The sequence below is a fragment of the Bos javanicus genome, chromosome 9 (assembly GCF_032452875.1).
Source record: "Bos javanicus breed banteng chromosome 9, ARS-OSU_banteng_1.0, whole genome shotgun sequence".
In the NCBI taxonomy this organism is placed as follows: Eukaryota; Metazoa; Chordata; class Mammalia; order Artiodactyla; family Bovidae; genus Bos; species Bos javanicus.
In genome coordinates, this window is record NC_083876.1 from 26410885 (window position 1) to 26436865 (window position 25981).

General features: G+C 41.9%; 1 protein-coding gene across 2 annotated transcripts in view; it reads right to left on the reverse strand.

The window, feature by feature from the left end:
- Positions 1–25981, reverse strand: part of NKAIN2 (sodium/potassium transporting ATPase interacting 2) — a 1168326-nt gene that overhangs the window by 5428 nt on the left and 1136917 nt on the right. Inside the window, exons 5-7 of one of the 2 annotated variants that reach the window (XR_009738411.1) lie at positions 20654–20714; positions 1434–1515; positions 737–825 (exon numbers count right to left, since the gene is read on the reverse strand). Coding sequence is in view for 1 of the 2 variants with exons in the window: in XM_061427380.1 (XP_061283364.1) it covers positions 1434–1515; positions 20654–20714 (143 nt within the window). In the remaining variant the exon portion in view is untranslated. The remainder of the gene's footprint in view (positions 1–736; positions 826–1433; positions 1516–20653; positions 20715–25981) is intronic. The other variant, XM_061427380.1, reaches the window with a different exon arrangement.

A 25981-nucleotide genomic window follows, 5' to 3' on the forward strand; every position in this document is an offset into this window, starting at 1 on the left:
GGAAGCAGTTCTTAACATTGTAAAATGTGAAATCATTGCATTTTCCTGGTGTCTCTCAGCATGATCTGCATCCAGTTGAGACTCAGAGGTTTTTAAGTTGAAGAGCAGAGATAATATTTCCATAAAATTTTGGGGCTGGGTCATAGTAGATCTGCAAGTTCTGATATGGATTTTGGACTTTTTGTTTAGTAGGCAATAAGGAGTTTTTTGATAGTTTCTGGGGAAAGGTCTAACACAATTGGAGTGGTACTTTAAGAAGATTAAACTGATAGTTACATAGAAGAATGGGAATAGGGGTTGTAAAATAAAGAGACTGTAAAACTTCAGCTAATGAATAGCTGAATTAGGGCAGTGGTTTTGGGAATGTAAAAGAGGGGTTGTGTGATATCCTGTTTACAGAAGGGATGCTTTGAATGACATATAGTATTGACTGACTGCTGAACTTGATAAAGTCTGTTTTATGAGTGGTGTTCTGAGTGCTTTTGGGGAACTACAAGAGACACACACAAAATGCAGCATGATGCACAGATCATTCCCTTTGTGAAAAGAAGCTTAAAAGGGGATGTATAAGGATTACTTTAATCTCTCTGGAGGAGAAATACTCCCCAAAATGTGTTTATCATCCTACACACTAACAATATTAAAAGCTAAAATGACTGAATGGTGGAGGACAACGACAACAAACACGAATCTTCAAAGAGAGAAGCTCACATTTCGAAATGAATTGGAAGCTTACTTTCTATTTTGATCTTCGCTTGCAATTCAGCATATCACCTGATGCTGATATATAGAATTTGTTATCAGTTGTTATCCAAGGGAATTTGCCTAAACACAGATATAAAAATCAGGCTCCGATTGTATGTCTGCTCTCCTGAGTGCTAGAGTCAAGGGTCTGATAAGTTTAAGTCTTAATACTCTGGTTTCATTTTCACTTTTCACACCAGAAAAATGTTAAAGAGTATTATTACGTCATTTATCATCCAAAAGAGAACACTTATAAGTCTCATAGGGAGTGCTGGTAATAAGTATACCAGAACAACGCATGTAAACTAGGACTGTACTGGGAAAATGAGGACATACAGCTTATATATAGTTACGTACAACTACCTACAATGTCATATCATTGTCAAAATATACAACTTTTGGGTAATTCAAAGAAATTATATATTGAATTTTTAGCTATGTAGTTGATACACATGTAAGAATACTTTAAAAAGTAACTTTAGAGATGGCTTTCCTGATAAATTTTGTAAAAGTTATGAACAAAGTGTTATTAGAGTTATCTCAGTCAAAACAACATTAATAGAGGAGAAAGTATTGGAGGTAAGTCATGACTGAAGGAAAGCCACATGCCATCTCTTTTGTGCGACAATAACATTTGCTTAATCACCTTTTAGTATCCCAGAAGAATACTGCCAAAGTAAAGCACTTACATGTACATAGGCTGCAGTTGTAAATGAGATGTCTTCTGAGGCCCCTGATAGCCGTAAGAATCAAAGCCACCTATGAAATCAACTAGAAAGGGACAATTGCTATAGTTAGTCAACTTTTCAGAAGAGATACATATTCATGTTCAAGGTCTTATACAGATTACTAATATAAACCTTTTTAATAATCTATTAAACCAGAAGTAGCTAATTGTGGAGACAAAAAGATAGTTCCTTCAAGGCAGTGATTCCCCCACCCCCAACTGTGAGATTCAATTATTGCTTTACATGAATCTATTAACTTGGGAGAAAAAATTATATACTCCTTTGAAGCAACCAAGACTTAATTGGAGCAATAAAATTCACTTGCACAATTAAGATGCTATATGTCTTTGTGGTTAGTGTGGAGATTTTCTGTAACACATTGCAAATGTAAAAAAATGACGATAGCTCAAGTGCATGTATCTATCAGCAATTACTATTGGTAATAATATTATATCCTGGTATATATATATACCAATATACATATATTGGTAATAATATAATATATAATATTATACCACAGTACAAGGTGCTGTGATGGAGGTGATGTAAATTAGCTCAGCACAGGTGTCCCTGCCATCATGTGGTTTGTAATCCCAAATAGATGGTCAGAAATAGATATGGAAGAAATTCTAACCAAGGATTCAGATGCATCCGATATACACTTGGTGCAGACATATTATACAAGATACCTAGAACAGTCAAGTTCAGAGAGTCAGAAAGTACATTGATAGATGCCAGGGACAGCGGGGTGGGGTGGGGTGGGGACGGGGGATGGATGGGGAGTTCGTGCCTAATGGGGACAGAGGTTCATTTTAGGAAGGTAAAAAGTTCAGGAGATGTATGATCACGAGAGTTGCACAGCACAGCACAGCTATGCGCATGCACTTAGCTCCACTGAACTGGAGAGTTAAATATGGTGAAAATATTATGTTTTATATTATGTGAATTTTACTGCATTATAAAAGCATTACACATACTTATAAGCAAAAAAAAAGCCACATTCAAATGCCATACACACCTAGATCTTTGAGGTACAATGAGATATAACAAGAGTTACTATGGTAGATTATATTATCCAAAATGGCTGCAGCAAGATCTCCTGAATTCCGTGTCTGCTTACAGTGTGATCTTGACACTCGACCTGTCCTGTGGTTTGGGTCTTTATCCCTTCCTGTTGAACCTGGGAAGAACTTTGTGGCCACTTGGACCCACGGAGTGTGGTAGAAGTGACACTCTATGACTTCTAAGGCTAGATCAAAAAAATGTCACGCACTTCCTTGCTTTTGCTCTTCAGGGATGCTCTTTTGGAACACAGCCGTCATGCCCAAACTGGGAAGGGCAAACTAGCCCACGTGGAGAGATCAGCAAAGGACCCTTGGATATGATTTTGGCGAACAGGGTGTCTGAGGTCCCAGCTGACAGTCAGTGTCAACACCCAGACACGTGCCTCCAAATGATCCCAGCCCCAAGCTGCTGAGTCAGCCCAGCATTGGCATTGTCTCCCCAGCTGAGGCCTCTGACACCGGGGGTTACAGACCAGCTGTCCTCGAGGTGCCTTGTCTGGATTCTTAGCATGCAGTCCATGAGTGTAATCACGGTTGTTTTATACTAGTGCATTTTGTAACTGTGGCAGCAAACATTCACACTAAGAGTGCCGTGAAAAACTTTGTTTTTTCTTCTTCATTCCTGGACTGGAGGTCATGTGGTGGGGCCAAGAGAGGCAAAACGACAAAAAACGCTGACAAGATAGATGACAGGAAGGAGAAAGAGAGGAACCTAGAAAGCGAATTAAGATGTTTGAGGATATCTTTACTTTTTTCTAATATCTTACTCTGGTGGTTTAAGTTTGGCTAGCTTTTATTCTCTTTTTAATATCCTAAGTGTTAGAGGTAGAAATTGGAACACAGGACATAAAATCCATGATGTCTGTTTAGTGGGGGAATCTTTTTATTTTTAAAAGACATTTTATTTTTTAGAGCAGTTTTAGGTCTGCAGCAAAATTGAGAAGTACTGAGAGTTGTGCCCTGCTCCACCCCCAGTACGTACGGGTACAACCTCCCTTACTGTCAGCATCCCACACCAGCGTGGCGCACTTGTTACAACTGAAGAACCTACCTTGACGCATCCTTAGCGCTCAAAGTCCAGAGTTTGCATTGGGGTTCACTTTGGTTTTAAATTCTGTAGGTTTCAACAGACTTGTAGTGACATGTATCCACAGTTTTGGTATCACACAGAATGGTTTCACTGCCCTAAAAATCTTCTGTGTTCTGCCTTTTTAATCCCTGCATTGCACTCCTGCTGCGTCGCTTCAGTCGTGTCTGACTCTTGGCAATCCTGTGGACCATAGCTAGCCAGGCTCCTCTGTCCATGGGATTCTCCAGGCAAGAATACTGGAGTGGGTTGCCATTTCCTTCTCCAGGGGATCTTTCTGACCCAGGTCTCCCACACTGCAGGCAGATTCTTTACCCTCTGAGGCACCAGGGAAGCCCTTTAATCCCTCCCTCTCCCCTAAACTCTAGCAACCATTGACCTTTTTACTGTCTCCAGTAAATGTCATGCACTTCCCTTTGCTGTTCAGGAACACAATTGTCATGCCCAAACTGGGAAGTCCAAACTAGCCCACGTGGAGAGATCAACAAAGGACCCTTGGATATGATTTTGGCTAACAGGGTGGCTGAGGTCCCAGCTGACAATCAGCATCAACACCCAGACAGGTACCTCCAAATGATCCCAACTCCAAGCTGTTGAGTCAACCCGCCTTTTCTAGAATGTCATATACCTGGACTCCTATGGTTTCTAGCCTTTTCTGATTGGTTTCTTTCAGTTAGTTATATGCTTTGAAGGTGCCTCTATATCCTCTTATGATTTAATCCTTCTCTATTTTTTTTTTAATCATTAAAACCCTTTTACTGAGGCAGAATTTCTCTTCTGGTCAGAAGTGGACTAGTACAACAGTCCTTCCTTATCCACAGAATACAGTTCAAGGTCCTTAATGGATTCTTGAACCACGAACCGTGCTGAACCCTGTATCTACGCAATACTTTGCCTTTTTTTTCCCCCTGTACTAATGGATAGGTAGCATACACAGCATGAATATGCTGGACAGTATATTTACTGGACAGTAACTTATGTTACTGGAGGGACAGAGCAGGATGGTGTGAAATCTCATCACAGTACTCAGAATGGCTCAGAATTTAAAACTTAGGAATTGTTTATTCTTTTCAGACTGCAGTTGACTGTAGGTAGCTGAAACCATGATATGGAGATCTAGAGTGTAATGAAAAGAACAGAGGTCTGATGTTAGAAGGATCAGGATTCAAATACTGCTTTGACCAGTTGCCGGCTGTGTGGCCTTAGACAAATCACTTAACTTCTCTTACACAAGAATTATAACACTTATATTATTAGTGTGAGGATAAAATGAGGGGTGTAGAGCCCTGGGTGAGACATGCGGTGTGGAAGAAGAAAACTAAAAACCCTTAAGAATTCAGGATTTTCTTTATAATTCTTCTAAACTGTGCAGTGTGGGAGAAAGGAAATGTTTAATTTGGAACAACTATAGGACCATAGGGCTTCCCTGTGGCTCAGATGGTAAAGAATCTGCCTGCGATGCAGGAGACCTGGATTCAATCCCTGGGTTGGGAAGATCCCCTGGAGAAGAGAAAGGCTACCCACTCCAGTATTCTGGCCTGGAGAATTCCATGCACAGAAGAGCCTGCTGGGCTACAGTCCATGGGGTTGCAAACGAGTCAGACATGACTTAGTGAGCAAATAATAGCAACTAGGTGTTTGGCTTATAGCTCAAAATTTGTTGTCTGGGAGGGTGTTGCTGCCTTTAACAGAACAAAAAGAATTGAGAGAAGGGAGCTTGTGTTTGGCTTCATTAGAAAATGTAGTATGTACGTGGCATATATGAGCAGCAGGGACCAGAAAACATTTGGGAAACAGGAACTATAATTGTAATTGGTGGGAGACAAATTGGAGACTTGCTGGGACTGTAGAGGTGAATTTTCTTTTTCCTCGTTCAGCTTTATTGTGTTTCATTGAAACCCATCTCCACCTGACATATTATGAATCTACTTTATTTGTTGTTGATCTCAGCACCGTAATGTAAGCTGCATGAGATTTACTGTGTACTACAGTGGCTCCAGAACCCAGAACAATGTCTGGCTCATGGAAGCCATATTTACTGAATAAACTCTTTAGGCTGTTTTGAAAAAAGGCAGGTGATTTAAGTATGGAAGATGTTGGTAAAATTTCTAAGTGAAATTTAAGTGCATTTACCCTTTCTTCAGAAGGTATTGAATGATAATTAAGAGAAGACCTTTTATAGAAGATGTAGAATGTCAGTAATTGCTTGGATCCTGTGAGACAAAAGAAATCTTTTGGATATCAATGGAAAGAAAGCACCATTCTGGTTTCTTTGGTCGGTATGAATGGAAGGAAGAACGCTAGGACTTGCTTTAGCATCAACATAACTAGGGTGAGAGGGATCATCCATTGATGATTGCAATCAAATGTTGCAAAAATGTTGATAACTGGTAGAGAAAATACTGTTTTTTCTGGCAAGTTCATAGCATTCTAAATAGAGGTACATGACTGGGTAGGAGGTGACAAAAGAAAATTTGTACTTGTTTGATCTTTGCCTCTTTGGAGCAGTTTGGTTTTGGTTCTCTTAAAACAACTCAGGACTGTTATTTTCTTTGCAGTTGGTTTTTTCTTTGCCCTAGTTTTCCTATCTGCAGTATGGGTATGTTTTTATCTACTGACTTGTGGAGGCACAGGGATGCCCAGTTATTTTAAATTAGTAAAGTGCCATATCAGTTTAATAACTATGCTTTGATAACATTAATAATAGTGGAATTTAGAAATTACCAAGTAAGAGAAAAATGCTTTTTGAAGGAATATTCTTCAATCAAATATGTCCCCTGTTGTGAGCTTCCCTTTTATTTAAACCTTTTAATCATGAACACTGAGTTCAGCAAACCTAAAGCTGCTTTTTAAAAAATACATGTTGGCAGGGAGGTATTGTAATATAAAATTGTACCTTGGTTATTAATGACAAAAGCCACTAGTCAACAGACTCTTTTGGAGATAGAGCTGGAAAATACCATGGGGGGAAATTTTAAAAGGCAGCTCACAGAAAGCTAAGCCTAAATATTTGGAAGCGCTCATTGAAAGACGTTAAAGAATTTCCGTGGGCCTATGAAAATAGAGTGTAAATCCATTATCTCTGCAGGTAAGGATTCCAAGGGTACTTATCTCCAGTGGCACAAAAGGAATTTCAGAGCATAACCAACCACAGTCGAAGTCCAAAAAACCCCTTGTTCCTCCCATGCAGACTTACTTGGAGGCAGCAATTCAGCTTCTTCTGTGAGCTCGGTGTACTCAGTCTGGATTTACATCTCTGAGTGGACGTTTTATTTTTTCTGATTAGGAAAACACATCCTTTATAGGTAGGGGTGCTTTACTCCACCGTTGCCCGAAAAGTCACTAAAGTGTGATACTACAGAGAGCTTCCAGCAGGCGAAACATGCATTGAATGAAATGAGACTTATTAGCTAGATCACAGCAGATGCTTCACTTCCTAACCTTGTTCAGAAAATAACCTTTTCTCAGGATCTTCAGGTTGTGTTTTCCATGTTTCTCTCTTAGTTGTATCACAGTCGGATCTTCAGTGTTTTAACTCGGTGGACACATTTAAGTATACTAAAAACTACAAAGGAAATATTTCTTTAGAGATCATTTGAGTAACTACGCTGTTGGTTCTAAAAACTTAATGAAAATACAGTACACATTTCCACTTGATAAACTGTTTTCGTCTTTTCACTTTTGCTTGTTTTTGCTGATTCTCAGTGTGGCCAGGACCTCAGGTGAGATTTGAAGAAACACATGTTGGTTTTCTGCTGAGACAAGGGTCTTGCTGTTGAATCATCTTCTAGGAGTGTAATGCCACCGCTGGCTGCATCACAGGCAAAGCGTGAAGTAGTGGGAAGACTGAGGGCTTGGGAGTCAGAAGACCTGGGCTCAGCCGTGCCTTCCCTTCTTACTAGCATTGTACTCACAAGCAGCTCACAACTGCTCTGAGCCTGACTTTCTTCCTCTGTGAAGTGGAGATAAAACAATCCCAGCTTCACAGGGCTATGTATGTGTACAACTAGAGGCACGTGTTTCATGGATACGCTGCAGGTGGATGTGGGCTTTCATCTCTCTTAGCAAGAGATGTATACAGAAAGAATGATTTGAAGTATGCTTTATATGTTTAGTTTCTGTACTGAGAGGATGGGAGTTTTTCAGGCCAGGAAAGTAGATGGAGATAAGTAAGGGTCAGAGAAGAGAACTTTGTGTTAGAATTTACTTGAAGTTAGTGTGGAATAAGGAAAGTGTGGAAGTCATCAGCAGAAGCTGAGGTAGGTTTATGGAAATCCTTCTGATGCCCACTTGGTTGATTAACTATAGTCTGGCAAGCGATAGGAGTAACCCATGTGGTATATTGTAGAAAAAAAGGAAAGATATTGTATATATTTAAAAAAAAAGGTACCTAGAACTGAGTTTCCATTTTTCAAATATTTTTTGGAAATCACCTTGTATCTTATCCTAAAGGATGGAGAGAGGCTGGACCTGATTTGGTTTGTAGTCTGTGAAGCTTTGACCCATGAGTAGGGAAAAGGAAATTTCGAGTGGAGTGAGTGAGCATGAAGACACGAAGAGCTTGTCTCCTGGATTGGGCCGAGGGAATGAGGCCAAGGCTAGGTGGAAGGATAGCTTTGGAGAAGAAAAGCTTAACCATTCCTCTCAGATTTGGGCGGGGTTTCAAGAAGACATGGCTCAGATGGTACAGAATCTCCCTGTAATGCAGGAGACCTGGTTCGATCTGTGGGTCAGGAAGATGCCCTGGAGAAGGAAATGGCAACCCACTCCAGTATTCTTGCCTGGAAAATCCCATGGACAGAGGAGCCTGGCGGGTCCGAGTCCATAGGACCACAGAGAGTCAGACACACCTGAGTGACTAACACTTTCACTTTTCTAGAAGACAGAAGGATAATTGCTGGTATGGAGAACCCTCGAGGTTCTGAGGGGAAAATGGGATGAGTTGATGTCTGGTAGCTTTGGTTTTTCTCAGGTTTGGGTACTAGGCGTAAGGTACTTGGAAGGGTTTGTAGCAGGTCCCATGGCGACTGTGTCACACCATCAGTGGGAGAGGAGGGAAAGCTGTGCTGGGAAGAGGGAGCACCCAGGTGGGCTTAGGGGCTCTCTCCAGCTGTTGTGCAGCAGCCCTGGATTAGAGGTAGAGACGCTGCATCTGAGCTGCATCCGGCAAGGATATTGGAAATCCAAGCCTGATGGAGGAGAACACAAGGAAGAAAAACCAAGGATGCCTGTAAGAGCATCACTGTTCTTATGCATCCGGGAGAGAGGTGATGAGTAGAAAGATAAACAAAACTTCCAATGGAGGGAAGCTCCTAAATAAAGATGAAGACAGAGTCCTCCAGGAGGGAGGCAGGAGAACAAAAGGAGTAAAAATAAGAGTTTACAGTCAGGCAGAGAATGTTAGAACTGGTGATTTTTAGAGACGCCTTTTTCCTCCATAGTGAAGGTGATCCAAATGAGTCTCCTTGGTGAAGGGAACTATGGGGGTGGTGGTGAAGTGAGTGGTGACAAATGTGGTTAAGAAGTGAGATGGTCAAGAGTTTGTACAGCTAGAGTCAGAAAACTGTGTATTCAGATAGTTTTAATACTTTGAATAGATGTGGAATCATGTGCGGAGTGTGATAAAATGACCTTTATTTTCAAAGTTCCTGGCATCACTTTGTGCCGTGGCATTTGGGTGGATTAGATACACCAGTCTCTGTTTTGTTCTTCCCTTAGAGAATGGCTTTCAATTATACGTGACGTGTCTTTCAGTCGAAATTGGAGAGAGCAGTTATTACAAGCTCTAGGCAGGCTAGTTAGACATGATTGGCTATGTCTTCACAGCTGACATCTGGGATATATTTAGAAGGCACAGCCCACTTAAATGCAGGTGTTAATTAGGGTGTAGGACATCGATGTATCCATATTTGGGAAAATGAAAAATAAAGCATGGATGCTAAAATCCCCAGGAGAGAACTGTTTCTCCCCTTGTACTTTTTGGTTACACAATTTTTGCATTATTTTTCAGCCTCCAGAAAGGAGGACTAAACCTAAATTAATCATCTTAATAGAACAGTGATAGCAGTTTCAGGTATGAGGAAGCCCAGTGGTCACTCTAACATTTTCCTAGCTATTTGGGATAGGTGAAACTAGGCTTTCCATGTGGGGTTCATTAAAAACACATAAGATGATTCCTGTGTGAATTATGGGGTCCATTCGGTCAATATGGGTGAAAAAGTTATCCTTTTAAGAAAAGGCGCATCTATTTTTGTTAAATTGTGCACATCCCTCTGATTTATCCTTTAGTGGGGATGTCATTTCTTCAGGGAAGAATTTCCTAGTCCTCTTAACTGGATGAGGCACCATTGGGGTAAGTCCTCTCATCCCCACTCTGCTTATCTGAACGCTCATCACACTTTGGTATTTCCTCGTGTGGATTGTGTTCTGGGTTGTAGGCATCAGGGGGGCAAAGGCAGTGTCTGCTTCATCCCTAGTGACTAACACACAGCCTTCCATGTGGAGTGGCTACTTGACAAAGGTGTCAGAAGAACCTATGTCGAGTTTCACGGTGAAGTGATGTGTAAAGTATACCTGGACCCGGGAGGCAAGTTCCGCTCCCAGCACCGCCTCTAAGTGATTGACTTGGAGCAAGTCAGTGTTCCTTTCCTCAGCTGTAAAATCAAGGGATTAAAGCAGGTGATTGCTAATATTGTTCAATGGTCTATGATCTTCACGATTCCATATTTGTGGGATTGTTTTACATACTGATAATAGCTGTAGAACATTTAAAATGAACTAACCTGTGAAGACATAATGAGTGGGAAAAGTTCGAGTGAAGGAGTTGTTCCCCCTCTGGCTGTTGCTGCTCTTATGCATCAATTTTACTGAGCAAAGTTTCTAGGGAGATGAACTGAAGAATAGGTCTGTTGGAACCTGAGACTCAAGACATGACTGTTCCCAATTGGGGAACAGAGTGATGAAAAAAAGTGGGAGCTGGAAGAGAAAAATAGGGTGGATGGGCTTGGAGCCCACAGAAATACTGTCGTTCCTACTCAGTTTATTTCCGTGATGAAGGTGTATGGATGAGTGACTGTGTGCATCCCTTTGCCTCTGTGCTCTTGGGAATTCCTTTTGCATCAACTCCATTAGTTATAAAGGCAGCAAACCATATCCAATTTTCTTTTTGTGTCAGGATTGTTCATGTATAAACCAGGATTCTTTGTGGGAAACATTTGCAATTAATCCCCTAAACAAACAAACAAACAAAAAATGCAAATCTCGCTCTGCCCTAAGGCAGACCTGCTGACTCCGAGGCCAGACCGCCATCTATTATACACAGAAATGAATTGAAATTCCCACTTTGGGCCTAACCTAATTTTCCAGTGATAATAGGCATGGATTCCCAGAAGCACTCTATGCCTCTTGATAGTAACATCCTCATTTCCTTTCCTGGTAAATGTTTTAAATAAAGATTTTTAGCACCAAAGGAAATTAACCTTTAAATTAATTGTAATTATAAAATGCCATCACTGATTTTTGTCTTCAGCCTAATTACTTTCTATTATTTAAACAAACCTCACCTCCTGTGAGTTTTAAGTTTGTTTCTCCTTCACTCCCTGCCACACAATGCCAACCCACCCCCGTGGAGGCCTGCCTGCCTCTCTGCCGCTGGAGCAGCCTCGTTTAAATGTCACGCAGGATGGAGGATTTGCCCTGTGCTGCTTCTTTACAAGGCTGTCTTTAACTGCTCTGCGTAAGGCAGCTCTGCTCAGATGTTTTCGTTCCGTATACCTGGTGGCCTTCTTGTCTTTAGAGAGGCAGTGCTTTTAGTCCCCCTGCTGTTAAGAAGGAGATAGCCAAGCCTGGCCTTCTGTTCCTATTAGATGCCACAGCCACCGCTAAAGCAGAACTGGTTGTAATGAATTTGGCAACTGCCAGCATCCTTTATCAAAAGCCTGACTTTGAGTGTACAGTCTTCTTTCTCAGCGCATATCAGCATTGGAGGGCTCTCAGACGTCTGTTCCCTGTGCCAGCTCTTTGTCTTGCTCTCATTTGTTCTTTCAAGACAGGACTAAAGGATCCCATCTCCTTTATTTGTGAGTATGTATGTTGGCGCTGAAAACATCCTATCTTTCTGCCACTTAGCTGCTTTCCTTCTCATGTCATTATCAATGTGAGTGAAGAGAGAGATGGTGAGGAAACGGGTACAGAACACGTGTTAGAGGATGGGAAGAGGCAAAATAATCACAGTGGGAGATGTTTCCTTTAATCCTTTCTGTAAATATCACCACTTCTCCTGCCTTTCACAAGCGCTAGCTTTCTTTTCCATTGAGGCGGATTAAAACAACTTGGATATTATTTATCTACTGCGTTATGTTGGTTTTCTGCATTATACACCTCCTTTATTATACCCCAGTTAAAGGGCCTCCTTTGCTGGTCTGAATATTGTTAACCTCAACAATATTGACTCTTTAGAAACATGGGCCCGATTGCTTCGAATCAACAAAGGGTAGAGAATGAATCAATTTCTTCCCCCATATTTTTGACTTGGGAACATGGTGTGTGTGCTCAGTCACTCAGTTGTGTCCACGTCTGACTCCCTGCGAGCCTATGGAACGTAGCCTGCCAGGCTCCTCTGTCCATGGAATTTCCCAGGCAAGAATACTGGATACTGGAGTGGTTTGCCATGTCCTTCTGCAGGGGATCTTCCTGACGCAGGGATCCAACTGGTGTTTCCTGAGTCTCCTGCATTGGCAGGCAGATTCTTTACCACTGAGCCACCTGGGATTCCCTTGGGAACATTAGATTTATTTAAGAATGATCCTAGTGTGCATGTATGTGTGTGTATGTTTGTGTATAAAAAGCTATGAAGTATAATGGAGTAGCCGCTAAGAGAAGAGGGACAAAATGAGAAGTAATTGTTAAAGAAGACTCAACTTGGACCTGAATTTTGATTGTTCAGTCGCCCAGTCATGTCCGACTCTTTGTGGCCCCATGGACTAAAGCACACCAGGCCTCGCTGTCCCTCACCATCTCCCAGAGTTTGCCCAAGTTCATGTTCATTGCATTGGTGATGCCATCCAGCCATCTCATTCTCTGAAGCCCTCTTCTCCTTCTGCCCTCAATTTTTCCCAGCATCAGGGACTTTTCCAGTGAGTTAGCTGTTAGCATCAGGTGACCAAAATACTGCAGCTTCACCTTCAGCTTTAGTCTTTCCAGTGAGTATTTGGGGTTGATTTTGCTTACAATTGACTGGTTTGATCTCCTTGCTGCCCAAGGGACTCTCAGGAGTTTTCTCCAGCACCAAACCTTCAGTTTGAAGGCGTCAATTTTTTGGTGCTCTTTGACGTTCTGTTTACAGTCCAGCTCTCACAACCATACATGACCACTGGGAAGACTATATAGTCTTGACTATATGGACCTTTGTCAGCAGAGTGATGTCTCTACTTTTCAACCCAGTGTCTAGGTTTGTCATAGCTTTCCTGATGAGAAGCAATTGTCTCCTGATTTCATTGTGCAGTCACCATCTGCAGTGATTTTAGAGACCAAGAAGAGGAAATCTGTCACTACTTCCACCTTTTCCACTATTTGTCATGAAGTAATGGGTCTAGATGCCATGATCTTAGTTTTTTCAGTATTTAGTTTTAAGCTGGCTCATTAACTCTCTTCCTTCACTCTCATCAAGAGGCCTTTAGTTCCCGTTCGCTTTCTGCCATTAGAGTGGTATTGTTTGCATATCTGAGGTTGTTGATGTTTCTCCCACCTGTCTGTTGATTCCAGCTTGGGACTCGTCCAGCCCGTCATTTATGATGATAGGTATATCATCAGTGTACAGGTTAAATACACATGGCGACAGCAGACAGTCCTGTTGTACTCCTTTCTCAGTCCTGAACAACCAGTTGTTCCATACTAGGTTCTAACCGTTGCTTCTTGACCCACATACAGGTTTCTTAGGAGACAGCTAAGATGGTCTGGTATTCTCATCTCTCTAAGAGCTTTCCACAGTTTGTCATGATCCACAGAGTCAAAGGCTTTAGCATAGTTGATGAAACAGAGGTAGATATTTATCTGGAATTCCCTTGCTTTCTCTGTGGTCCAGCGAATGTTGGCAATTTGATCTCTGGTTCCTCTGCCTTTTTTAAACCCAGCTTTAAACCAGGTTTGGACTTCCAAACCCAGTTGGAAGTTCTTGGTTTGTGAAACGCTGAAGCCTAGCACGCGAGATTTTAAGCATGACCTGACTAGCTTGGCGGATGAGTGCGACTGTCCGACGGTTAGCACATTCTTCAGTTCTGCTCTTCTTGGGTTTTGGACCTGAATATCCAACTTTAAAAATAAAGCGCTTATGTCTTCTCTTCTGTGACCACAAGAGGGAGCAATTTAACAGCTGGCCGAAAAGACTAGTACTAATCGGGAGATGAAACTGTAAAAATTGTCTCACAATTAGGGAGGGCCGTTGTCACCAGTAGGAGTTCACGTGTCACTGACAGGAGGCACACGTGTATGTATTTGTTTTAGGTGTTGATCATCTAGTTTGCCTTTTGTTTTTACTTATGGCAGCATATCTTTCTCCCCCCAGCTTTCTTCCATTTGTAGAAAATAAGGAAATCTGCTTTATTTATTCATTTATTATAAATTCATTATTTATTTATTCATTATTTTTTTACTTAGAATACACTGGGGTCTACCAAAGTGTCAACATTCCTTTGGAGTTTCCATATAGTCCAGGAGATGTTAGTGGAGAGCTAATTGGTTGATTCATTTATTTCCCATATACTTACTGAGGGATAGGTTAGATGTGGAGGCTATAGCAGTGGTCAAGATAGGTGTGGCCCCCAGTGACACCCCCTAACACGGTCTTCCCTTGAGGGAGTCAGTATGTCCTGTGTGATGTCAGAAGTTTACCGAGAACGCTCAGTGACCTTGGGCAAGTTGTTTAATCTTTATGGGTCTATAAAATTAAAGTGTTGGAATAGAGCAGTAGGCAGTAGTTTTCCATCATTTCAAACTCCGCAGTGTTCTCAGTTCATAAGAAGTCTGAAGCCGAATCAGGAGCTGTAAAATTTAACAAATGCAGAGCTCCTGCTCTGGAAGGTTGGGAAAGGAGCAAAGTGACACCTTCTACTCTGGCCCCTCTGTGGCTCTGCAGGGCACCAGCTAGAGATTAGTAGCATCCGAAGTCTGGGGCTCCAAACCCTAATAATGAGTGATTCTGTTCAGAGATGGGGAAAGAAGAGACAAATTTTGGCTTTGTGGTAGGCTGGCAGATATAAACAAGATTACTTCAGTCAGTCACCTTCAGAATTGCAAAACACATGTTGTAAACAAAACAATAATATATTATACTTTCATTTGACTGAGTATGATATTTGTGAAGTAAAATAGGCAAATCATTCTCATAACTCTACCTGTCAACCTGGCACTCAGGAACTTCGCACCTTTTTTGAACTGCTAATTGCCTACCCCTTGGGTTATGTTTGATGAGTGATTTATAAATAATAAGAAAGAAAGCTGAGGTTACCAAGCCGAATGTATAAAATGGCCCTGGAAACCAGATAGAGAGACAGAAAAAGATAGGAATAAAGGAGACATATACCCAAATGTTAACTGAGAACCAGAATTTGAAATTGTGAAATAATTTTTTTTCTTTCATCTGTAGGTTCTCTACATTTTGCAGTAACTTACATCCCTTTATAAGCAGAAAGAACCAATTTTTTTTTTTTAATGGATGAGTACTCCTCCCTTGCCACCTCCTCCCACCCTCAGAGGTGGGAGAGTGTGTCTTGTGCTCAAAGAATAGTATCCAAACTCAGTGATCCTGTCAAACTAGGAAAATGATCAAAGCATGCAGAACAGAGTTCAATACACAGAAGTGTAGGCCAGCAGGCTTTAGAAGAAAAATCAAACAAAAATAACAGAAAATTATTAGCCTCAGAGAAGTGAATAATTTCCTGTGGTTTGCTTTTCAAATGAAAGGTTCCATAAATTGATTATGACTTTTATCCCAAGGCCAGTTTGTTTTGGAGAAGTCAGGACAGGATTTTATGCATCTGTGCTTGGTTGGTAGGTTCATGCACATGTGTATCTACAAGTTTAAAAATCTAGAATTAATTTTTTAAATATTTTTTCAAAATAAGCCCCCTTAGGATATTTTAAAATGGCATTCTGCATATTTTCCCGGATGATTTGAATATTTAATAACATTTGCAAACACACTGAGTCTCTTTTAGAAAAGATAGTGAGTACTTAGAAAAATGTTGCCTTCCCAGGTGGTGCTAGTGGTAAAGAACCCGCCTGTCAAAACAAGAGACAGAAGAGACACAGGTTTGATCCCTGGGTCAGGAAGATGCCCTGGAGGAGGAAATGGCAACCCCTCCAGTATTCTTGCCTGGAGAATCCCCAGCGGGCTACAGTCCATGGGGTCACAAAGAGTTAAACACGACTGAAGCGACTTAGTATGCACTTAGAAAAATGGATCCATTTTCCAGAGGATTAATGTTTATTTTTAGTTCTACTTTAACTATTAAGGCAAGAACTATTAAGAACACATAATAAAAATTTAGAAATCATGTTGGCCTTTTTTCCCCTCTTATGGATCAGTGATATTCTCCACAGCTGCGTTTTCCTTTTCATTGTCCCATCTAACAGCGCTAACCTAGCACCATAAGTTCTTAGTTCTATCATTGAAAGTGGACATTGCACTCTCGTGCAGAGAAGCTGAAGATTGAGGGAGAGAAGAGTTACAAGTATAATAAAAGGCACCAGACCAGAAGTCTGGGAACCTTTTATTTCTTTCACAAAATACTGTCAGAGAGAACAAGTAGAGAGGCATGGAAAACACTTGAGGTTCTAAGGAAAAACATTCTGGTTGGCAACGCATGATAGAGTGAAAAGCCCAACCACAAAGACAGCTCAGCGAGGGATGACCACTTCCCCCGGAGAAAGAATTTTCTCCCTAAGACATACCACTGCCTTTTCACTAACAAAAGTAGCAAAGTATCTTGTGATGGTTGCCCCAGTCACATAAGGTTCAAGCGTCAGGGCGCACCCTCTGGAGCAGGTCCCAGCTTTTCTGGCCAGGAGCTTCTTGTCTGAAGGCAGATCGCCCCTGCCCGGCGGCGGGGGATGCCAACCAGAGCCGCTGCCTGCCGGCGGCGAGCCATGGGCGGGGAGGCCGCTGTTACCGCCTGGAGCCTCTTACCTGCAGGCCTTTGAGGCGCCAGTGAGCGGAAGCTAGCCCCACTCTCTTCCCAGTAGGTGTTTTCAAATAGCCCGTAGCCTCACGCTGTGTGCCTCTGTGTGTACGTGTTTAATCTTTAGATATGGGATGTTCGGGACTGAATGGCGTCCCCTTCCAGATTTATCTTTTAAAGGCCGAACCCCCTAGGTGGATTGTATTTGGAGAGGCGCCTTCAAAGAGGTAATTAAGGTTAAAGAGCTGCCTGGCGGGCTACTGTCCATGGGTCACAGAAAGTCGGACATGACTGAGCGACTATGACATCAGAAGGTTAAAGATGCCATAAGAAAGTGTGGCCCTCATTCGATAAAACTGGTGCCCTTAAAGCCTAGGAAGAGACATGGGCGTACGCACAGACAGAAAAAAGGGGGCATGTGAGAACGATGTGAGAATTCAGCCTTCTGTAAGCCAAGGAGAGAGCCTTCAGGGGAAACCAACCCTGCCAACACCTTGATCTTGGACTTCTAGCCTCCAGAACTGTGAGAACGCGGGGATCTGCTGGTTAAGCCGCCCCGTCTGTTACACTTTTGTCACTGCAGCCCTAGGGGGCTGGTCCACGGGGGCTGAAGTGCCACATCTTCCTATTTGAAATCTTGGCTCCAAGGGCGGTCGTCATCCCCCGGCAGGCTCAGCAGATGGCAGTGGTGTCCTGTGAGTTTGCACCGCCAGCCGGCCTGCCAGGCTGGGGCTCCGGCTTAGATCGCCGAAGGGTCAGAGATGTCAGCTTCAAGGCCCTATGTTCTCATTGGGGAAATAACAACAACTTTGCATTAAAGTATCTCGATAAATATTTATCAAACTGGCCTCTAGAGAAGTACATGAGATACCGTTTAAAAGGAGAAATAAGGAAGAAAATCTTCGGCTTTTGGTGTGCCTGCAGTGACTCCCTTTAGTTCAGCGATGGTTTATTCTATTTTGTGGAGTCTTGAGTCTTTGGTCGTGGAGCCTGAACCCTCACTGTAGCTCCCTCGAGGTTGGTGCCTCCGAGGCTCTCTGGCTGCAATTGCTGCTGAGCCTCAGATATTAAAACTGAGGACAGACTGAGGATACGTCAGTACCCTCCTGACGTCACGGATACTTCAGTCTCCCAGGTGCATGATTAGGCTCTTATCTGCACAGTCCAGTCCCAGCACAGCTACAGAACCCAAACCATCCTCTGTTCCTTGTGAGACCCTTAGGAATGGAGACTTAACTAATTTGGCAGTTAGGGAGCTGGCACCTCCTCCTGCCCTACTTCAATATAAAACAAAGTAGTTTATATTTTACTAAGCAAAAAGACCACAAGGAGAAAAATTATCAATGATAAGGCTGCTTGCAATTTAGATTAATATAGGCGCTTAAGTTGAGTGAAGTAAGTCAGAAAGAAAAACAAATGTTGTGTACTAATCGTTATATGTGGAATCTAGAGAAATGGTTCTGATGAATCTGTTTGCAAGGGGGGAATAGAGACACAGACAGAATGAATGGGTGGATGTGGTGGGGGTAAGAATTGGGAGATTGGATTTATGAATGGATGCTTCCATGTGTAAAACAGATAGCTAGTGGGAACTACTGTATAGGGCAGACAGCTCATCTTGATGCTGTGTGGTGACCCATATGGGTGGGATGTAGTGGGGAGTCAGTCACACACACACACACACAGCTGATTCACTTCATTGTACAGCAGAAACTAATACAACATTGTAAAGCAATTATATTCCAATAAAAACAAGAAGTTGTGAGTTGTGGTTAAAATAAGGAGCTGTGGTCAAAATATATATAAAGAATAAGCATTATGGAAAAGTTTTTCAGATGGTTTAAAGATACGCCTTGTCTTCCAAAAGATACTTGTAACTTCACACCTCCTTTCATTTCTATGGCTTTGACTAAAACTTGACTTAGGGACGAATTCCCTAAAAGAGTTTCCTGGGATTCCTGTTCTAGTTTCCTCAACTGACATTTCCATCTACATGTTCAGTCATGTCAGAAACCCAGAAATCCATCAATCTCCTTTTAACCCATCATTGAGTATTATCTTTATGTTTAAAAACATACATATCCTTTCCCTCTCCATTGCTGGTCTTAGGCCAGACCCTAATCTTCTCATCTCAGTCCTTACCATGGTGTCCTAATTTGTCTCCCTTTCCTTAATCTTGATCCACCCATCCAAGTCTCTCCTTCATAATGTTTTGTTTCATGTGTTTGCGTTTCTGATTCTGTTATTCTCTTTCTATTAACTGCCAATTGATTTGCCATCATGCTATACAAAATAAAGTGCAGACTCCTTACTTTGCTGTAACCATTTTTCTGCTGTCTCATCTGCTTGATGTTCCAGTCATCTCTGGGTGCCCACTTCCAGCACAGGGTGTAATTCAGTCATATTATCCTGGTTCCTCTGCCCTCAGCATGGCAGGCTGTGACATGTCTTGATGCTTTTTCACCTTTTGCCTGGAATCACCTTAGTCCTGCATCAGCTACCCAACAAATACTTATTTACTTTCCAAGACGAAACTCAAGAGAATTCTTCTCTATGAAACCATTCCCGATTCCTATTCTATCTCCCCACACTATACACTGTACAGAGTTTTATTAGACTTATTTGTTCACATGTTTTTTTCCCCTACAAAATCCTTAATTCCTAGAGGTAAAAGACTGCATATCATTCATCTAAAAACATTCAAAGACTGACATGGCGCTTCACACATTGAGGAGTATTTTGTAAATGCTTATTTGTAAATGACTATCATTTCCTTTTGCACACAGCATAATATAAACTATGTGCTGTATAGTCCTGATTTTACATCACGTGCAAGTGTGATTGAGACCGTGTGTTCTCTAAATGAAACATCTGATACAGCCTCCTTCTTTCTACTATGATTGGAAAGTGAAGAAGAAACACATGTTTCTCTGAGCGTTTTCCTTGGATCATCCTATAACAGAGCAGTGGATTATCATCTTTCCCCCTACTGTCTCAATACCCCAGTCATTATGAACATTTTTGAAAACCAAGAAAAATGATCCCCAACTCTGATTTTTCCTCAGAGTAAATATAGCTGTATGGCCAAGTACCCAGATATCACTGAAGTACTTTTTCCAGTCCTCCTCTTTCAGATCCTTGGGGCAAGAAAGAGTGAAACTTTCTATCTGCCAGTTTTCAGAAGAGTAGAGGACAGTGGAGCCACTTCAAGGCTTGTGAGCGGGCCCTGCCTTCTATACTTTGGATTAAGCAGTAGTGCTAAATACTGAGACTCAGGTAACATTCTTGCCATTTGTATCAAATTATAGCAACAAAACTGGGCTTCCCGGGTGGTGCTAGTGGTAAAGAACCTGCCTGCCCATGCAGGAGACGTTAGAGATGTGGCTTCCATCCCTGGGTTGGGAAGATCCCCTGGAGGAGGGCATGGCAACCGACTCCAGTGTTCTTGCCTAGAGAATCCCCACGGACAGAGGAGCCTGGTGGGCTAAATTCATAGGATCGCAAAGAGTTGGGCACGACTGAAGCAACTTAGCACACACACAGGAACAAAAAGGAACTATCAACATTTGGTTTCATGATTTCTTGAATTAATCTGAAGTTGGTTCTTGTGGGAATTTTTGAAACTACTACAAATTGTTGATTGCTGTGATTTGTAGTCCTGGGTGACACCCATTAGTTATCTGTATGCTGGATACTTTTTTGAAAAACACTTTAGCCTGATGCGTACAAAGGGCTTAGTCCCTGGTTCTAATGATGTGTTAAGGGATATCCTCTGAGAAGCAGATAGTGTAGGTAAGAGGCAGTACAGAAGGTGCTCTGGACTTGAAAGAAACAGGATAGAGCTTTCATACTTACAGCTGTCCTCTTCTTCAGTTATACATTTCACAACATAACAGGCGTAGATGAACCCTGCCAGCTGAAACAAAATAAAGATGCTTTAGACATGAGGCAAAGACAACAGAACTGGACCTCACCGGCTGGGGCGGGGGGGTGACTTTCCAAAGGCAGGCAGTTTGGACTAGATTTCCGTTCCAAAATGGTCCGTCAGATTGGTTCCAGATTCCAGTGTGGATTCTTGATTCATACAGTGTGCCTTACAAATGATTACATTACTGTTTTCCTTTGTTCTGCATTTATGTATGAGATTTGTTAATTGCCAGGCAATCTACAACAAATTATTTTAGGTCTTGAAAAAGAACTGTGGTCATTCATTAATGGATTAACATTTGCATTTGTGCCAATCAACTTCTAATTCACTTTTCATTAGCCCAGAGCCTAAGAGTCTAAAATTGGATTCCTGCTGACTAGCAGAAAAATGTTTCAAGGGAAAAATATTGAGCCAATTCCATGGAAAGTTGCATGAACACTTTGTAAGTAAAACTTGTTTAGACCAGTTTCAGGAACCAAGACCAGGAACACAACACACCAGGTATAATTAAGATGACGTGCTACAAAAGAACAGGGTAGATAACCTGTATGCACTGAACTGGGATTGCACACATCAGAGCATCCTTACCAAAACATGCGACAGAGGTCCCTGTGGTCAGGGAAGCTTTTGATCACTGAAACAAGTATCTGTGAAGGAGCACAGCAAAGCTCTTGATGTATATCCCCTCAGATGTCATAGTTTTGTATTCCTTCATTTAATTATTGAGTCAAATAATGAGCACTGGTGGAAGGAAGGAAACTAATTTCCTGATATGTGGAAATTTTTTTCCCTCCAAGTACTCCAGTCTGGAGGAATTCTAAAAAGCATATGCTCAGGATAGTGATGAACATTATTCACAATGACATTTCAGACAGGCATTGATCTGCTGAGTATTTGGCATCGGGGAAGGGAACCTTGGAAAAAAGGCTACCGTCTTCAATTAGGAAGCTAAGGTACAGAGCAGAGAGCTGCTGCTGTGAGAAATCTAATGAACTTGTTTTTCCATTATCTGACAGATTGCAATATTTCTGGAAGACATGAGTGAAACAGTTTAAGTCAGAGGGTACACTGAGAGATTTAATGAGAACTATTTGGAGACAGAAAGAGGTCCAGTTCAAAGGAACTTTAGAAAATCTCTGATTTGAATTTGAGAAGGAAAGCATGTTCTGGCAGATTCTAGTTCTTTTTCAAAGAGAACTGGCATGAGATAAAGCGGTGGTTTTCCCAGCACAGAAGCAGCGACCCTGTTTAAGAGAGAGAAGTAGATGAGGAAGAAGACTTGTGCAGAATATTCTTCACCAGCTTCTGTTTTCAGATCCTGAATGAGAGGAACCGTGGAGCCCCCCTGCCCTCCCATGCCAAGTGGGTTATCTAAACTGTTATACATAATAATAAAGAGATAGAAGGCATACTGGGGCTTCCCAGATGGTGCTAGTGGTAAAGAACCTGCCTGACAGTGCAGGAGACATAAGAGACAAAGGTTTGATCTCTGGGTTGGAAGATCCCCTGGACAAGGGCATGGCAACCCACTCTAGTACTCGTGCCTGGAGAATCCCATGGACAGAGGGAACCGGTGGGCTACAGTCCATAGGGTTGCAAAGAGTTGGACAAAACTGAAGCGACTTAGCACACAGTGCAGATAACATACCACTGATGTTACATTAGCCCTTGCTATGCTATGCTAAGTCGCATCAGTTGTGTCCGACTCTGTGCAACCCCATAGACGGCAGCCCACCAGGCTCCCTGTCCATGGGATTCTCCAGGCAAGAACACTGGAGTGGGTTGCCATTTCCTTCTCCAATGCAGGAAAGTGAAAAGTGAAAGTGAAGTCGCTCAGTTGTGTCCGACTCTTTACGACCCCACGGACTGCAGCCTACCAGGCTCCTTTGTCCATGGGATTTTCCAGGCAAGAGTACTGGAGTGGGGTGCCAATGCCTTCTCCATTAGCCCTTAGGTTTTTAAAAAATGTATTAGAAAAGTTACCAAATAACCATTTTTCTCTTTGTGGGTATTGGCAATAAAATTGTGATAGTAAGAAACATTTCCTTATATAATGGAATCATCAGAGTTACTGTTTTTATGAGATTTACTTTTCGAGTACTGGGTACTGTTAAAAACCAGTGTGTCGTGTTTGGCTTCAGCAAAGGTTTTGATATGACCAAGCAAAATCACACAGTGATTTGAGCATTTTTAGGGATAGTGGGGAAAACAGATTATACTAACACTTCTTAATCTTTTGTCCACCAGGACCCGTGAAAATGCCCTCATCACTGAGTGACCTAGCCCCATTGGTGTTTTGTCACAGGTGCTGGATCTGACACTTGCCAGGCAGAGAAGCTATGGGTTTGGTTAGATCCCCTGGGTACTGCTTGTATCTCCTCTCCTTCCTCTGCAGGAAGGTGTTACCATTGTGGCTAATGCCATAGATTTATCCATAGTTCATCTCTTCAGGTTAGAATACTACAGGCAGCATTTTTTCCCAGTCACAGAGCTTTTCTCTTGATTTTCACTCATCACTTAATTACTTTGAAATGAAATTCTAGGTAAAGAGCACAGATAAATTCTGAGATTCAGGGCCAGTGAGTTTAAACTTCTCATTAAAGTGCCACTGGAATCTAGATTATTAAGTGCATTTCTCTCCCAGGACGAAGCCCTGGCACTGTATTGTGCTTACCATTGAGCTTTTAATTGTATTCAGTTGCATTCTTTAACTATCAGGGGAGCGACTTTGATATAAAAGTAAATCCTGCTGCATTTCATTACAAAAGCTTGCTGATTAAGAGAACTTCAGCTTTTAAAATGGTCACCTCTAAATACAAATGGAAATGAGTTTCCCCCAAATTAGTCAGGATTCATAAACCTCTGTTACCTTTCAATTTTCCCACACCGAATAAATTTCTAATTTAATTTTCACTCCCTCGCAGCAATTTATAAATTTACCTTCTGAAGAGCAGTTTCAAAGGATTTCCTACAGCTCTGAATACTTCCTGTAACGTGCAGCTCTGTTAACTGTGCTCGGGCCACAGAGATGAACCAGGCTGGGTTTCCCAACCTTGGTACCACTGACGTTTTGGGTTAAGTGATTCTTTTTCTGTGGGCTCCATGGTACCTTATAGGATGTATAACTACTGACACCCTATGATCAAGACAATTTGACAATTGAGATAATCCAGAATATCTTGGAGAAGGAACTGGCAACCCACTCCAGTATTCTTGCCTGGAAAATCCCATGGATAGAGGAGCCTGGAGGTAGTTCATGGGGTCGCAAAGAGTCAGATACGACTGAGCGACTAAACACAAAATGTCTCTAGACCTTACCATACATCCTTCAAAGGCAAAACTGCCCCTTGTTAGAGCCACTGTTATAGACACAGTCTAAAGGATCTTGCAATCTTGTGGCAGGGATACACATATAATTGTAATTCAAAGTAGATTAGAATAAGTGTCAGGAGGAAGGAGGAAAATTGATTGTCTCCTAACTGACGAACAGTAAACGGCTGCTCTCGCGTTAGCTCATTAAATCCTCACAACTGCCTTTGGAAGAGCATTGTACATATTTTTGCAGAGGAGTGGTAAAACGGGCCTTGCTTTGCCTGAGTGAGTTCATTAAGTGGGGAACTTACAGCTGTGTTCAAGGAAGAGTCAGTCCTTTGATCTGATGGGTGTGTGTGGACCTCATGTTAGAACAAGGGAAATAAAAGCTGTGAAGGCAGATTAGGGCTATAATCAGAAGGCTTTGAGTATGAATCAGATTGCAATTCTGTGTCATTTTCTACACAATACACTTAAGGAGCGCCCTGTCTTCAACCAAAAATGTGTAAAATTTTTTGTGAAATACAAATCCTTCCTAATGTGATATATGTTGCTCCCTTTATAGCCTCACTTCTCACCACTGCTTGTCTCAGAACTGACACCAGTATGAAGCTGTTGGCAGTTTGCTGACATATATCAGATGGTTGCCCTCTGCTCTTTAACTCATTAACCCCTTCTACCAACAAGGTGCCCGGCCCCTCTACACCTGCTCCCTTTCTTCCTGTCTCAGTCCTACATCTTTGAGTAATTCCGACTCATCCTTTAAGACTGAACTGAAGTGTTGCCTCCCCAAAGAACTGGGAATCCATCCCCTGGGTAGATTGTAAGTGACAGGCTGGCAGTTTTGGAGATAGACCTTGAGAAATGGGGGAGGGGGCTTTGAGAGGGAATAAGCAGAGGAAAGGTGAGAACACCTTCCCAGCAGAACTCAGAAAGCCTGTGGGATGATGTGGATTTCATTCAGGGAGAAGCAAGATGGCCCCAGTTCCGAGGAGTTTGGGTCATGTGAAGGGTAGTAATGGTGCCCAAAGCAAGAAACAGTGACCGACATTGTCGTAGTAGGTCTGAATACCTGGAATTAAAATAAAATTATTTTATTTTGTTCCTTATTTAAAGATGGCTAGAATAACAATGGCTAGATACTGGTGATACTGTATTAATGCTGCTGCTGCTAAGTCGATTCAGTCATATCTGACTCTGTGCGACCTCATAGACGGCAGCCCACCAGGCTCCCCCATCCCTGGGATTCTCCAGCCAAAAACACTGGAGTGGGTTGCCATTTCCTTCTCCAATGCGTGAAAGTGAAGTCGCTCAGTCGTGTCTGACCCTCAGCGACCCCGTGGATTGCAGCCTACCAGTCTCCTCCGTCCATGGGATTTTCCAGGCAAGAGTACTAGAGTGGGGTGCCATTGCCTTTTCCGGTATTAATGCTAGGCAAACATATAATTATCCTCTTGTAGAAAACCAAAATATTACAGTTGTCTTAGTCTTTGGCATTCAGAGCAGAGCCAAGCCTAAATCTTTTTATTTTTATTCATCTATTCACCTTGACACATCTAATATGATTTGTTCACTTCTAATTCACCTTATAGGGAATTACATATCATCTTGATATCATTACTGGCTGAAAGGAAATTATACTTTCTCTCTATAACTAAATCAGATTAAAATTCTTTTTTGTATCAACAAACCAAATTATGACTCTGTGTCCCAGAAATTCACTTAGAAGCTAATAGGTAAGTAGAAACTAAAATCTTTGGTAAGTATTTTAAAAGATTTAATTATAATAATTGAAAATTTAACAACTTTAGTGTTTCAAATATTATATTTTGGACTTTTTATTTTTAGGAAGTTGTACTAGATGTACTTTTTTCCTAACCCTCCCCTTAAGTAGAGCTGAAAACCCCGGACATTATATATATGTGTGTGCTTAGTCACTCAGT